At 41.5% G+C, this 15,446-nt stretch overlaps 1 protein-coding gene across 1 annotated transcript in view; it reads right to left on the minus strand.

The window, feature by feature from the left end:
* The window catches only part of LOC124719821 (zinc finger CCCH domain-containing protein 10-like), a 123,326-nt gene that overhangs the window by 20,384 nt on the left and 87,496 nt on the right, over positions 1-15,446 (minus strand). The window contains 2 exon segments of the mRNA XM_047245010.1: positions 6,061-6,117; positions 9,509-9,694. Of these exon segments, the coding sequence (XP_047100966.1) occupies positions 6,061-6,117; positions 9,509-9,694 (243 nt within the window).

Consider the following 15,446-nt stretch of genomic DNA (forward strand, 5'->3'; position numbering starts at 1 on the left):
AGACTGGGTTTTGAACCGGGGTCTCCCGTTCACTAGGCAGACACGCTAATCCTGCGTCACCATGGCACTGTGCCTAACACGGCTGCACTCGTTACTCTATCGAGTCTCCCTTCCTGATACCACTTCCAATCCACATCTTAACAGATCTTTATACTCCCCTTCTGCACTAAGGGTAATCCGTGCAGAATCCTAGGGTGGCAGTGGCGCAATGGTTAGTGCGTCTCCCTAGTGAGTAGGAGACCTGGGTTTGAGTCCTGGCCTTGGTACAAATTTTAATGCATCATCTCAGGCAATATTCATTAATTTCCTTTGCTTTCTTTCACTGTTACCTCCTGTCATAGTTTAAAGGAACTGTGCATTTACAAAGAATATTCTTAGCTCAGAAAAAGTTTAAAGGAACTGTGCATTTACAAAGAATATTCTTAGCCCAGAAAAGGCGTATCAGAACAATCTGAATTTCAACTACATCATACCGACCCGTGTACTTCCCAGCAGCAGTAGTAGTATAGATCATTCAAAAGGAACTGTAGCATGCACTAGACAGGCAAATGATTAACTCTCAAATGACATTTCCTTAACCACCGTATTGTAAGTGTGCACTATTTTACAGGTAGCACTTTCAGTGGAAATCTAGCAGAGTGATGGACTATCATGTTTAAAGACGGTTATTCCTCTTTTGGCCAAAAACTGGTGGTGCAAATGAACATTAATGTAGCCCAGAAAACAATGATAAATAATAGACACGCACCGACAAAGATCTCGTTTACTCTCACCAGATTGTTGCTAACTGCTAAAAAAAACTATTAACATAGGAAACTTTGGTCTACAGTCTAGAGGGTTCTATATTTGTTTCAGTAACAGCAGCACTCGTTTCTCATACAAAATTTAATTCTGGAACTTATTTGCTTATGTATTACACATGTAACTAAGAATATTACACATTATAGAATCACAAATGTTTAGTGCTTTAACAAAAATGTCATCAAACCCCTGACAATGTTCATTTCAAGGGTCCTTATGATTCTTCTAATTTTGTATGGGGATGTGAAACAAATTTTAATTTTAGTGCATTTCCTCTGTGATCTTCTGTAGTGCTCAATTTTTCTGTGTTTCCTGAACTAATTGCTTGCATTTACTGAACTAGTTTAAAAATAACAACAACTGAAAATATCTGTATATTGTAGTGGTCCCATACTCTTTCATAGAAACAGTGTTCATAGCTTCCTCCATCCTCTTCCTCCTCAATTCCCGCGCGTGTGTGTGTGTGTGTGTGTGTGTGTGTGTGTGTGTGTGTGTGTGTAAGTGTGAGAGAGAACTATTTCTTGGTCAGTTTACTGAGAAACTGACAGGTAACGATGTAACTCATTATAACATTTTGCGTGGTACAGCATGCTACCGGCATTTATTCACACTGAGATCACCACCACTCCGTAGAGCCCCAACCCAGTGCTCCCAAATCACGCAATGGGTCACACTGCAACTTATTCAGCAAGGTCTTCTAACCCCATAAAATGTAAATAAAGATATAAATGAAACACAGAGATAGATAGATAGATAGATAGAGAGAGAGAGAGAGAGAGAGAGAGAGACGGGGGTGTAGAATGGTTAAAGAACAGAAAATAACGAAAACACAAAAATAATTTTGATACCTTTGTCAAAGAAGAATCTGGGGCTGTAACCACTCAACCAGACCAGTACTAGAGATGGGATGTGGGTTTACCAGAACGGTCCTGAAATCAAACGTCAAAGGTTCTCAGCCAAATACTGGTTATTCCATTCGCCCCGCAAAAGCTCTGAGCGTCAAAGCTGAAACTGACAAAAAAAGACAGAAGTTGTCTCATAATAAACAAGTACAGAAAATTCACAGCAGCAGCAGATGGGCGCCAAAGCGATGTGAGAATGGCAACAGCTCCGGCCGGCAATGCACACTACGGGGCATTTACTGTGTACGGCTGCACTCGGTATGTGTACCTGTGAATGGAGATTTGCACAGACACAACCAATCTCAGATCACTACTAAAATTTTTGATTTCGTGACCGGTTTGTGCACAAACATACTACTAGTCGTAAAATACTCTTACATCCGTTCGTGATCTCTGAAAGATCAGTCGTCACTGCAGTTTCGACAGCTAATAAACACCGACCTCTCTGGTTTCGGAAGCTATAATCTACTGACTGGCACACTAAAATATACAAAATGTCACAACACGAAACAGAGAGAGAAAAATCACAACTCTAGTGCAGGAATATATAGGAGCACTACAGAATCCAATGTTCAGTAACATATTGTTGCAAGATCGTCGGATAAGAAGTGTAATATTCCACAAGTGATGACAACAGTATTATTAGAACAGAAGACAAAGAAATATAACAGGTGTGGTAACAGCTCCTCAGTATCGCTTTACTTTGTCAATTGGCATTCACATTCTAAAGGATCACCAGACGTAATTACAACCTAGACATGGCATAGTCAACAGAAATTCATAGGTCAGAAGTTGAATTAAGCAAATACGGAGCGCCATTGTCATTGCTGTTCCCTTAACACCCCCATCTCTCTCTCTCTCTCTCTCTCTCTCTCTCACACACACACACACACACACACACACACACACACACACCACAGGTAAAACTGCAGTCATTACAATAATCCACTTAAAAAGTCACATCCCAGCTACCAAAGTGCTATCAACTAGAAGGGCTTCATACACATGTGCAAAGAAAGACATAAAAAAGTAGCCACAGTTTCTTGACTTTGTCAAATGGGCGCGAGATTACACTCTATTGTTTTCCAGCAGAGGTATACGACAAAATTGCTTCCCAGTAGCCCAGCACACTTGTTCTATATTTCTTGGTGGCCTGTGGTTTTAAATGTCATTGCTACTTACTACTCTTGAAACAAAGGGGACCTGAATAAACAGTGTGGCCAAAAGCCTGCAGGAATCCCTGTCATTAATTTTGAAGTCACACACTAACTGCTTTAGGACAACCTGACACTGCTATTGAAACATTGAAGTTTTGAGGAAGAGTTCTCGTAGACTGACATTATAAAGTGTTTCCACTGTTGGAAAAGCTGGAAAAGCACAACGAGTAGTAGTTTCCATATTTCAAGGTGGGCCAACCTGATACTGCTCAGTACTGATTCTTCCCTCCCAAAAAAAAAAAAAAAAAAAAAAAAAAAAAAAAAAAAAAAAAAAAAAAAAAAAAAAAAAACCACACACACACACAGCTCGGTTGCTGAAGGAATTAGCTGTATAGAAGCTAGACAGTCTCAGTAGATAAAGACAGCTTTCTCGGCAAAGCTGACCTTGCCAGTCTTGGGTAGCAGATGACACTGCATTCAGTATGTCCACACATTTGCAAACAAAAGCAAATGCAGTGTCTGGAATTAAAGAACGTGTAAATGTTAGACATAAATGAGCTGGAATTTGTTTAAATTTACTGATCCGTTCAACGAAACGTAAGGTCGGTAGTGACCGGAAAAAGAGTGAATATCGTTCTGTCACGTACTGTCTTCCGACTTTGATCGAAACTGTTACTCGCTGAGACTGACAAATTATTACAGTTCTGTTTAGCTCCCACATTTCCTTCTCCGGAACAAAAAAGTTAATTCCTAGGTGACAGTCATCCGATGCACTCTCTACTTGCACGACCGGTGATAAACTAAGTTCTCCCACTACAAATTAGACTAGGAGAGGTCCAGGAGACGGTCGGGGGGAATTATTTTAAAATGACGATTGGGGTGGCAGAAGAGCTACCTAAATGCCATGAACAGTATTCAAAATACAACTGAGAAGCAAATAAAAATCTTGTTTATTTTCCTGAAGTGGGGGTGACAAAGAACAGGTCTAAATTTCCGTACATTATATAGGTACAGAAGAATGCTGGAGATTAGATGGGTAGATCACATAACTAATGAGGAGGTATTGAATAGATTTGGGGAGAAGAGGAGTTTGTGGTACAACTTGACTACAAGAAGGGACCAGTTGGTAGGACATGTTCTGAAGCATCAAGGGATCACAAATTTAGCACAGGAGGGCAGCGTGGAGGGTAAAAATCGTAGAGGGAGACCGAGAGATGAATACACTAAGCAGATTCAGAAGGATGTAGGTTGCAGTAGGTACTGGGAGATGAAGAAGCTTGCACAGGATAGAGTAGCATGGAGAGCTGCATCAAACCAGTCTCAGGACTGAAGACAACAACAACAACAACAACAACAAAGACAACAACAACAACATAGAGCTCAACAATGTGCAGAATAGTTGCAACCAAAGTACAGGGCTATTACAAATGATTGAAGCGATTTCATAAATTCACTGTAGCTCCATTCATTGACATATGGTCGCGACACACTACAGATACGTAGAAAAACTCAAAGTTTTGTTCAGCTGAAGCCGCATTTCAGGTTTCTGCCGCCAGAGCGCTAGAGAGCGCAGTGAGACAAAATGGCGACAGGAGCCAAGAAAGCGTATGTCGTGCTTGAAATGCACTCACATCAGTCAGTCATAACAGTGCAACGACACTTCAGGACGAAGTTCAACAAAGATCCACCAACTGCTAACTCCATTCGGCAATGGTATGCGCAGTTTAAAGCTTCTGGATGCCTGTGTAAGGGGAAATCAACGGATCGGCCTGCAGTGAGCGAAGAAACGGTTGCACGCGTGCGGGCAAGTTTCACGCGCAGCCCGCAGAAGTCGACGAATAAAGCAAGCAGTGAGCTAAACGTACCACAGCCGAAGGTTTGGAAAATCTTACAGAAAAGGCTAAAGCAGAAGCCTTACCGTTTACAATTGCTACAAGCCCTGACACCCGATGACAAAGTCAAATGCTTTGAATTTTCGGCGCGGTTGCAACAGCTCATGGAAGAGGATGCATTCAGTGCGAAACTTGTTTTCACTGATGAAGCAACATTTTTTCTTAATGGTGAAGTGAACAGACACAATGTGCGAATCTGGGCGGTAGAGAATCCTCACGCATTCGTGCAGCAAATTCGCAATTCACCGAAAGTTAACGTGTTTTGTGCAATCTCACGGTTTAAAGTTTCTTCTGCGAAAAAAACGTTACAGGACACGTGTATCTGGACATGCTGGAAAATTAGCTCGTGCCACAACTGGAGACCGACAGCACCGACTTCATCTTTCAACGGGATGGTGGTCCACCGCACTTCCATCATGATGTTCGGCATTTCTTAAACAGGAGATTGGAAAACCAATGGATTGGTCGTGGTGGAGATCATGATCAGCAATTCATGTCATGGCCTCCACGCTCTCCCGACTTAACCCTATGTGATTTCTTTCTGTGGGGTTATGTGAAAGATTCAGTGCTTGAACCTCCTCTACCAAGAAACGTGCCAGAACTGCGAGCTCGCATCAACGATGCTTTCGAACTCATTGATGGGGACATGCTGCGCCGAGTGTGGGAGGAACTTGATTATCGGCTTGATGTCTGCCGAATCACTAAAGGGGCACATATCGAACATTTGTGAATGCCTAAAAAAATGGTTCAAATGGCTCTGAGCACTATGGGACCCAACTGCTGAGGTCATTAGTCCCCTAGAACTTAGAAATAGTTAAACCTAACTAACCTAAGGACATCACTAACATCCATGCCCGAGGCAGGATTCAAACCTGCGACCGTAGCGGTCTTGCGGTTCCAGACTGCAGCACCTTTAACTGCACGGCCACTTCGGCCGGCTGTGAATGCCTAAAAAAACTTTTTGAGTTTTTGTATGTGTGTGCAAAGTATTGTGAAAATATCTTAAATAATAAAGTTATTGTAGAGCTGTGAAATCGCTTCAATCATTTGTAATAACCCTGTACATACAAAAATGCAGTTAAAAGTAAACACATTGACACAGGGTACTGCAAAACAATTTAAATGGGTGTAATACAATGAAGACTGAAAATTACATTCTCCAGGTGAACAGTGCTCATTACGAGTACACCTGAGCACACTTTTGTTACGAGGAATTGTGTTAAGTGGAACTGAATAAGTGAGTTTTATTTTAATGTCAAATAATTACCAGTGATAACCAACTGGCTAGTGTATTAGGTGGGAGGATGCCAGAGGAGATGCGTCCGATTTGTACACGTATCGATGATAAGTTTTGAAGCAAATCCACTGTGAACAAATGACTCGAGTGAGAGAAATTTCTTTCATAAAAAAAAGGGAAAAAAATTACACCTTTGTTTGCAACCTCACGGAAGGAAGAGCAAACTATTACTTACTTCTACTGTCGGAAAACGGAAACCGTAGGTAGAAATATAAACAGTATAGGAAAGATACATTGCTACTTATCGTAAAGAAGGCACATTCAGTTGCAGACAGGCACAATTAAAAGGCACTTCATAAACGTTCCTGGCCACAGCCTCCATCAGCGTAAGAGAAACGCATACCATTCGTACACACAAGCAAGCTCAGCCCGAGCTACTGGAGTTGGCAGTCACGTGCGCACGAGGTGTGCTCGCTCGTGTGTACGAATAGTGTGCGTTTCTCTTATGCCGACTGAGGCTGTGGCCGAAAGTTTTATGTAAGTGCCTGTCTGCAACTTCATTTGTCTCATTTTGGTAAGTAGCAATCGATCTTACCTACATTGTTGTTTACTTTTACTGCTGATTTGTTCCTATATAACAAAATTAAAGGTGTGACTATTATTAAAGTCTTTGTAAAGAACAGGGCATTACACAGAATGTCCTAACACTGTCAGAAGAAAGGCTGCCTTACTCCAGCTGAAATATTCAAAAGTAGAAACACGCACCATCTGAAAGGGCATAAAGTTATAATCACCTTATTGAATTGATTCGAATCTTTAATTAAAAAGATTCAAACGAGCGACTCCCCTACAACACACTTGCAAGCTGTTTTCTGTCACACACACACACACACACACACACACACACACACACACACACACACACAGAGAGAGAGAGAGAGAGAGAGAGAGAGAGAGAGAGAGAGAGAGAGCGCGTGCAAGGGGAGGTCTTTTGTTCACCATTTGCAGTGCTCAAAAGGAAAAAGTGACTTAAACAGATAAAAATATACATATATATAAAAACAAAGATGAGGTGACTTACCGAACAAAAGCGCTGGCAGGTCGATAGACACACAAACAAACACAAACACACACACAAAATTCAAGCTTTCGCAACAAACTGTTGCCTCATCAGGAAAGAGGGAAGGAGAGGGGAAGACGAAAGGAAGTGGGTTTTAAGGGAGAGGGTAAGGAGTCATTCCAATCCCGGGAGCGGAAAGACTTACCTTAGGGGGGAAAAAAGGACAGGTATACACTCGCACACACGCACATATTCATTCCAATCCCGGGAGCGGAAAGACTTACCTTAGGGGGGAAAAAAGGACAGGTATACACTCGCACACACGCACATATCCATATGTGCGTGTGTGCGAGTGTATACCTGTCCTTTTTTCCCCCCTAAGGTAAGTCTTTCCGCTCCCGGGATTGGAATGACTCCTTACCCTCTCCCTTAAAACCCACTTCCTTTCGTCTTCCCCTCTCCTTCCCTCTTTCCTGATGAGGCAACAGTTTGTTGCGAAAGCTTGAATTTTGTGTGTGTGTTTGTGTTTGTTTGTGTGTCTATCGACCTGCCAGCGCTTTTGTTCGGTAAGTCACCTCATCTTTGTTTTTATATATATTTTTTCCCACGTGGAATGTTTCCTTCCATTATATTAAAAATATACATAGTAACTAATAAGTCAATATCCATTTCATTCATCAAAACATCTGCACATGATGGTACTACTCCTTCTGGTATCGGGTGGGGACGTGAGGAGCACGGCAAGAGTAGAATTGGGCTGCTCACTTTCGTCATTTGTCATTACCGCACCGTCTGAGGAACTTACGTCCGTCGAGCAGTCCGATAGTACATTTCTCACTCGGGAAGGAGTAACGACTGTGCAAAATATTCGGAAGAGTGAGTCGACAATTAGAGGACGATCGACTTCCGAGATCTCGAACTATTGCTCGGCACGAGCGATTAACGGAGGGTCACGAGCACGTCGAGAATGAGGGCCACTGTCGCTACCCCACACTGGCACTGAAGATGACGACAACTTCTGGAGGGTGACACGCATTTGACTGTCACTGAGATTGCAGACGATGTCGGGATAAGTTATGGTAGCACTTTTGCCACTATCACAGGCAAGTTAAGAGTTAACGTGTGACCACAACGCAAATCGTTTACAGATGGAAAGTGTGTGTGTGTGTGTGTGTGTTTTTTTTTTAATTCACATTACAGATTGTGATTAAATGTACGTGCATCATTACACATCTCTCCCCCCCCCCCCCCCCCCCCCAAAAAAGTAAATAAAAATTTTAAAAAATTAAGTCTCATCTTTATTTGATTTACCCTCGTAAAAACAAAACATTTCAGAAGAAAACTGCTCTTTAACTTCTGAAAGCACGCAAAACACAAGAGTCATAATAAAGTGCGCATTTTACAGCTCTACTTGCTGACCATACTTTGATAGTTTTATGTTTGTATTACTAAGAACAGCCATCAATCGTCTGACTGTTTCACTCACTGGTTTGTGGGCATAGGCAGAACGTGCTTTCATAAGGCACTGCACAGGATGAAATGCAGCTACATACATACGGGCAGTGGGAATCACAAGGTGCAATAGCCTTCCACGCATCTGTGTTTCTAACAAAAGGGCGAGTTTCTTATTACTTTTGTAATGAAACAATATTCCAGATGTGCATACTCGAGGATCTGTAATACGAGGACAGTGAGGCCTCAATCATCAAACTGACACTAAACCAGGTCACCAAAGGCTAACATTATCACAACATTACACAGTGTTCACCAATTCACGTATTGTGTACGTTTTGTAGAGAAGTGCATTTTACATTTAACACACAGCAGATGGTAAAAAAAGAGAGAACAAACCTTGTGAAAACACTTACCAAAAACCGACACTTTATCAGAATATAACAAGTATAATCTCTAAACCTGTGTTCCCCGCTACTGACAGTATTCAACTAGCTACCTATTGTACTAATTATAACAGAATTTAAGTAATAAGAAGTGTGTCACAGAGTTTTTAAGGTACTCTTGGCACCAAAGACAACAATTCCACTCTTACACACAAAATTATACAACAATTGACTGAGTCAACTGACTGACTTCAGATGTCCGGTTTGAATCCGACAGTGAGTAAACACAAGTATCACTCGCAGCACCAGAGCGGGACGAGCAGATCGGTGGCAAAAGTTGTAGAAAAAAATGAATTTCCTAAAGTGTACAGACATCAAAAAATACAGCAATCACTAATTAAGTACCCCTTCTACATTTTATCATCACATTTTGCAATTCTTACTTCAATAAGAAAACAAATAACGTTTAGATAAATCGCAAAAATTACAACACATATTTACAGAAACCACCACCTCGACATCAACACTGACACACAGAAAGACAATACCGAGAGAAACGGGCGCCATCCCAGCATTCATCTGCACGTCCGCGGCAGGTCCGCCCACAGCCCACCCACTTACCGACTGCGGGATCTGCACGGGAGCCACGCCGATGCTGGCAGCTAAGGACACGGGCACCGCCATGCCCGCCACCGATACGGGCACCGCCGACGACCTCAGAGCGCCGGCCGCCACAGCCGCCACCGCCGCCATCTGCGCGGCACCCGCGACCTGCATCTGAGCGCCCATAGTGTCCACGGCCTGCACCTGCGGCGGCAGTGGGGGCGGGTACTCTCCGGCTCGTGCCCAAAGTTCGGTGCACCGAAATCAGACCACCTCGGGCATGCCTCAGGTGGGGTGGGAGGCACCGGAATCCGGTCCTGCACCAGATACTTGCACAACCCTCATTTCGACTCTTTTGTTGGGCCTTTTCTCATTACTACTCCATTTTTGTGCACGGGATGGGTGCATTTTGTTTTTGAGGTGACAAGAAAACTAGAAAATGGGACACTGTCACAGCATTCACTTATTTTGGTTTTCACATAGGGTATTTTCACACTAATTTTCCACTCAGTTGTGTTTGCAGTTTGTTTGTTATTCGAAGCCTAAATGGCCTCACCCTCAGGCACAGTTAACAAAACACCAGAGTGTGCAGTCATACCAAGCTTCGAAACAGGTTGCGAGTAATGTAAACTGCAAAACTTGGCTAAGTGGAAAAATAATTTGAAAATAACCTGTCTGTTCCGAAAGGGATCGAGGGAGCCCCGAGCACAAATGTATCGTCTTCAGGCGCAGTCAATCTGATCGTACACAGAGGTTGCATAAAATATTACGAACACCGACTGCTACAATGGGGGGCAGAAATTAACTGCAACTCTTCCTAAACCCACCTCTGCACAGTGGTGTGTACGATTTCATACCATTCCTAATAAATTTTGTTCCCTCGCTCACAAAACACCTGTCTGGGGCACAGCATTGTAACTGGTGCAAACAATGGCTGGGCCGTTGAATGAAAACGCTCACTTTTTTTGGATTATAATCTATTACCCTTACTTTAGTTGAGATCCAGTGACCCACTAAACTTCATGAGGGGACTTAAAAACTGGTCCCCTTTTATTTTCTCTGTACGTCCACGATTTGAGGTCAGTGCCCAGAAATCAATTACCTAAACTGACACGACTTAACTGTCAAACAAAAAATCACCTTTGAAGGAAGAATTCTTACACTGTCGAGCACGACTCATTTCTAATTATTATCGCAGTCCCAGCAGCTGAGGGCTCCGCGTTAGATGTCTTAATTATAAAGGTATTGGTTCGAATCCCACAAACAGTAACATTTATTATACTCTTATGTAAGTTCCATATTTCTTAACATAATTCACAAACAAAGGCGTATATTTTTTTTTAAATAAAAATAACAGCTTTTTATTTATAATTAAACTGCTTGAAAAACCATGTAATTCACAAGAAATGACAATTTGCTACAACACAGTGAAACATGAAATAGAAAATAAAATAGTTAGATTGAACAATATTATTGGTGCAAATAGTTCTTTCCATTTAACAATAAGGCATTTTGCATATCTGTAATTTGTTTTCATACAACCTGTAATAAAAATGTGTTAGGCGTCTTCTGAACTCACTACGTGCTCAGCTACTGATGACTACATTAAGAAGATAGGAATGTTTCGTATTTAACAGTGTTCAGAAATCCTTTAATTTTCAAAGGTGAGGATTTTCTTTTCTGTCCAGGCACTGACATTCAACTGCTACACGTAGGGAGAAAGTCTTAAGGGGTCACCCCTTAAGGTTCCCCTGACAAACCTGAACCCTCAATTGAGCTTCATAATCACTTCTCAAGTATTAGTTTGAAAGGTTCAGAAAGAAACCACTACACATACGGGCCACAAAAAAATTAAATATTATACCTGACAAGGAGAGATATCTCCAGCAGTGGTATCAACTTTTTGAAAAATCTATACAGCAATGTAGGTTAAGGTCCAAGGAACCACATTCTGCAACCAATCACACTGGTGGGGCCCTGTTTGCGAGTAATCGCTGAAAATTTTTTTTGGAATTTTGTGTGACGGTATACAGCTTTAAAAATGATAACAAATTACAGACTGGCTGCATAGCATAATAATTAAGGAACTGACCTCACACGCAAAAGGTCATAGGTTCAAATCTCGTCAGATACAACGAATTTTTTCATTTTTAAATCTTTATCAAAATGACTCTGATCATTATTTTATTCAATTAACTGGTTTACACGCAATTTCTTTTATTCGTATTCCTTTGTCGCACGATTTTAGTCAACATTTTAATTTCTTCAATTGCTCGTATTTTTTTTCTTCTTCTTATTCTTTTTCCACTTGGAATCCTTGTGCACGTTAACGTAATTTTTTCTCTTTATCTAAAATAAAGATGAAGTAATCTATTTATACTGGTAGTGCAACGGTGCCAAGAACGTATTCTTTGTTACAAGGTCAACATCTTTTTGGATGACAATTGTCATACAAATATTTAAAACATAAATTCTTACTGCACTATAGACAAAGTAACACAGATGATGATTTAAATGAAAGCAGATTATAAGTAAAGTGAAATTCAAACAAAATGAGAAATAGAAGTAATGAATGCAATGACACGGACAAATATGTCAGATGAAAAAATGGAAGCAATTAAATTGAAGTTAATAGATAATAATAACCACGATCAAGGATTCTAAGCATAAAAAGACTGACAGGAAGAAAAATGACAGCAAATGAAGTACTCTGTACACAAATAAAATCAAGCGATGGAAGATCCAGGACGGAATGTAGCAATTTTATGAAAAGGAAAATTGCTACTCACGATGTAGCAGAGATGCTGACGTCGAAAATAGACAACAGACACACAAATGCAACTCACACACACATGGATGGTGCCTCTGGCAGTTGAAGCCACAGTTCAGCTGCCAGAGGCTGCAGTCATGTGTGTGTGTGTGTGTGTGTGTGTGTGTGTGTGTGTGTGTGTGTTTTGTCCATTTTTCACAAAGGCCTCATGGCCGAAAGCATACATTGTGACAGTCTTGTCGTTGTGCTTATCTGCGACTCATCATCTCCGTCATAACAATAAATAATATGATGTGACAACTGAATAAAAAAAATTACATTTAAACCAATTAATTGATAAAAATAATGATCAAAATCAATTCAATCAAGATTTAAAAATTAAAAAATTTCAACGTATCTGACGAAGTTTGAACTGACAACCTTTTGCATGTGAGGTCAGTAACTTAACCATTACACAATACAACCAGTCTGTAAGTTGTTACCATTTTTAAAGCTGTATAGCAAACCACAAAATTCATCGATTACTCATAAATGAGGGCCCACCGGGTTGAACAGTTGCAGGGTGCGATTCCTTGGCTCTTAGTCTACATCACCTTATAGATTGTTTCAAAACGTCAATCCCACTGCAGGGAACCTCTCCTTGTAAGAATAAGAATAAAAAAAATTGCCAATTTATTTTGGCAGTTTACAGTGAAATCATAAAGAAGCTTTATTATTATAACCTAAATTACAAGTGTAAAAAGGGCCAGTCTATCTATTTACTACCTCTCAAAAAATGACAGGTTACAACTCGAGCAGGACACAGATTTTTCTCAGCAATAATTGGACCCGCGCGTGTACTTTACTCGAAAATAGAAAATTTTTGATATTTGCAGATCAAACTGTGCAAGCTGTTTATTGCCGTTCGGTCACGTCTCAAAGCAGTGCACTGTCTCTCTCGCGCACAAACATGACGAAATGAATGTAGAAAAATCTTCGCAAGTCAACTGCTCAGGAACACTTACAGTCCAGTCTCTGTCATATTTGTGTCCCGAGTATTCGTATAAGAGAAAAAAATTTCACTGTCTCTTTGGAGGAGGATCGAATTCCTCTGCCTGTAAGCAGCTGAAATTGTGAAGACCTTCTTTAAGAACAAACCACAAAAACAAAACAAAATTAACAACAACAACTGAGAAAACTGCGCTGTGCCTGAAGACAATATGTTTGGATAAAAGTGAGCACTTACAAGTGTGCTTCTTACAACAAGTATGTGCACGTATCTGGTAAGCAGACTCGAACTGACACTCGGCTCCACACAACAATTTCCATTTAACAATCTTTCTAAATTATGCTTAAGTTAGATAACATGTGTGTCACAATTTGCACTCCAAAATGACACCAGGAAGAAACACACACTCACACCATTACAGATGAATGCTGAGATTTGCCTGCGCTGCTGCCGCGCTAGTGCGAGCCGTACGCCACACCGTTTGCCATTTCTCTTCTGAGCTTTCTTGTAATTTGCACAGCTTGCCAAGTATCTCCCTACTCTGTACTTCAGTACATCTCACTGCTAATCTTTGCCACTTCTCAACTGTTAAAGGCCCTTATTTTTGATTTCCTGCACAATTACATATTTTTTTTGTTGTAACAGCAGCTGTCGTAAGACTGATTCATATCTGTTTTGTTCGTAATAACAAGTCACACAATTAATAGCAGCTGCTACAATGCTACCCAAAACCTCTTCTAGGACACACCGTCCGTCGGAATCTTCACTTTACGGTCAGACTCATTTTTGTGCATAACACGTGTCACAAATAATGTTTGTTACACTATCGATGTCACTCAAACATATTAACAGGTACCCATTGCAACACTTATTATACGATTTAACATTATGGTGAGTTAATGCACATCTCTTACAGGGTGTTTCAAAAATGACCGGTATATTTGAAACGGCAATAAAAACTAAACGAGCAGCGATAGAAATACACCGTTTGTTGCAATATGCTTGGGACAACAGTACATTTTCAGGCAGACAAACTTTCGAAATTACAGTAGTTACAATTGTCAACAACAGATGGCGCCGCGGTCTGGGAAACTCTATAGTACGATATTTTCCCCATATCCACCATGCGTAGCAATAATATGGCGTAGTCTCTGAATGAAATTACCCGAAACCTTTGACAACGTGTCTGGCGGAATGGCTTCACATGCAGATGAGATGTACTGCTTCAGCTGTTCAATTGTTTCTGGATTCTGGCGGTACACCTGGTCTTTCAAGTGTCCCCACAGAAAGAAGTCACAGGGGTTCATGTCTGGCGAATAGGGAGGCCAATCCACGCCGCCTCCTGTATGTTTCAGATAGCCCAAAGCAATCACACGATCATCGAAATATTCATTCAGGAAATTAAAGACGTTGGCCGTGCGATGTGGCCGGGCACCATCTTGCATAAACCACGAAGTGTTCGCAGTGTCGTCTAAGGCAGTTTGTACCACCACAAATTCATGAAGAATGTCCAGATAGCGTGATGCAGTAATCGTTTCGGATCTGAAAAATGGGCCAATGACTCCTTTGGAAGAAATGGCGGCCCAGACCAGTACTTTTTGAGGATGCAGGGACGATGGGACTGCAACATGGGGCTTTTCGGTTCCCCATATGCGCCAGTTCTGTTTATTGACGAAGCCGTCCAGGTAAAAATAAGCTTCGTCAGTAAACCAAATGCTGCCCACATGCATATCGCCGTCATCAATCCTGTGCACTATATCGTTAGCGAATGTCTCTCGTGCAGCAATGGTAGCGGCGCTGAGGGGTTGCCGCACGAGACGATACGTGGACGTTGGCATCATTTGGACCGCAGCTGCAACACGGCGAACGGAAACCCGAGGCCGCTGTTGGATCACCTGCTGCACTAGCTGCGCGTTGCCCTCTGTGGTTGCCGTACGCGGTCGCCCTACCTTTCCAGCACGTTCATCCGTCACGTTCCCAGTCCGTTGAAATTTTTCAAACAGATCCTTTATTGTATCGCTTTTCGGTCCTTTGGTTACATTAAACCTCCATTGAAAACTTCGTCTTGTTGCAACAACACTGTGTTCTAGGCAGTGGAATTCCAACACCAGAGAAATCCTCTGTTCTAAGGAATAAACCTTGTTGTCCACAGCACACTTGCACGTTGTGAACAGCACACGCTTACAGCAGAAAGACGA

This window comes from Schistocerca piceifrons, chromosome 11 (genome assembly GCF_021461385.2).
Source record: "Schistocerca piceifrons isolate TAMUIC-IGC-003096 chromosome 11, iqSchPice1.1, whole genome shotgun sequence".
Lineage (NCBI taxonomy): Eukaryota > Metazoa > Arthropoda > Insecta > Orthoptera > Acrididae > Schistocerca > Schistocerca piceifrons.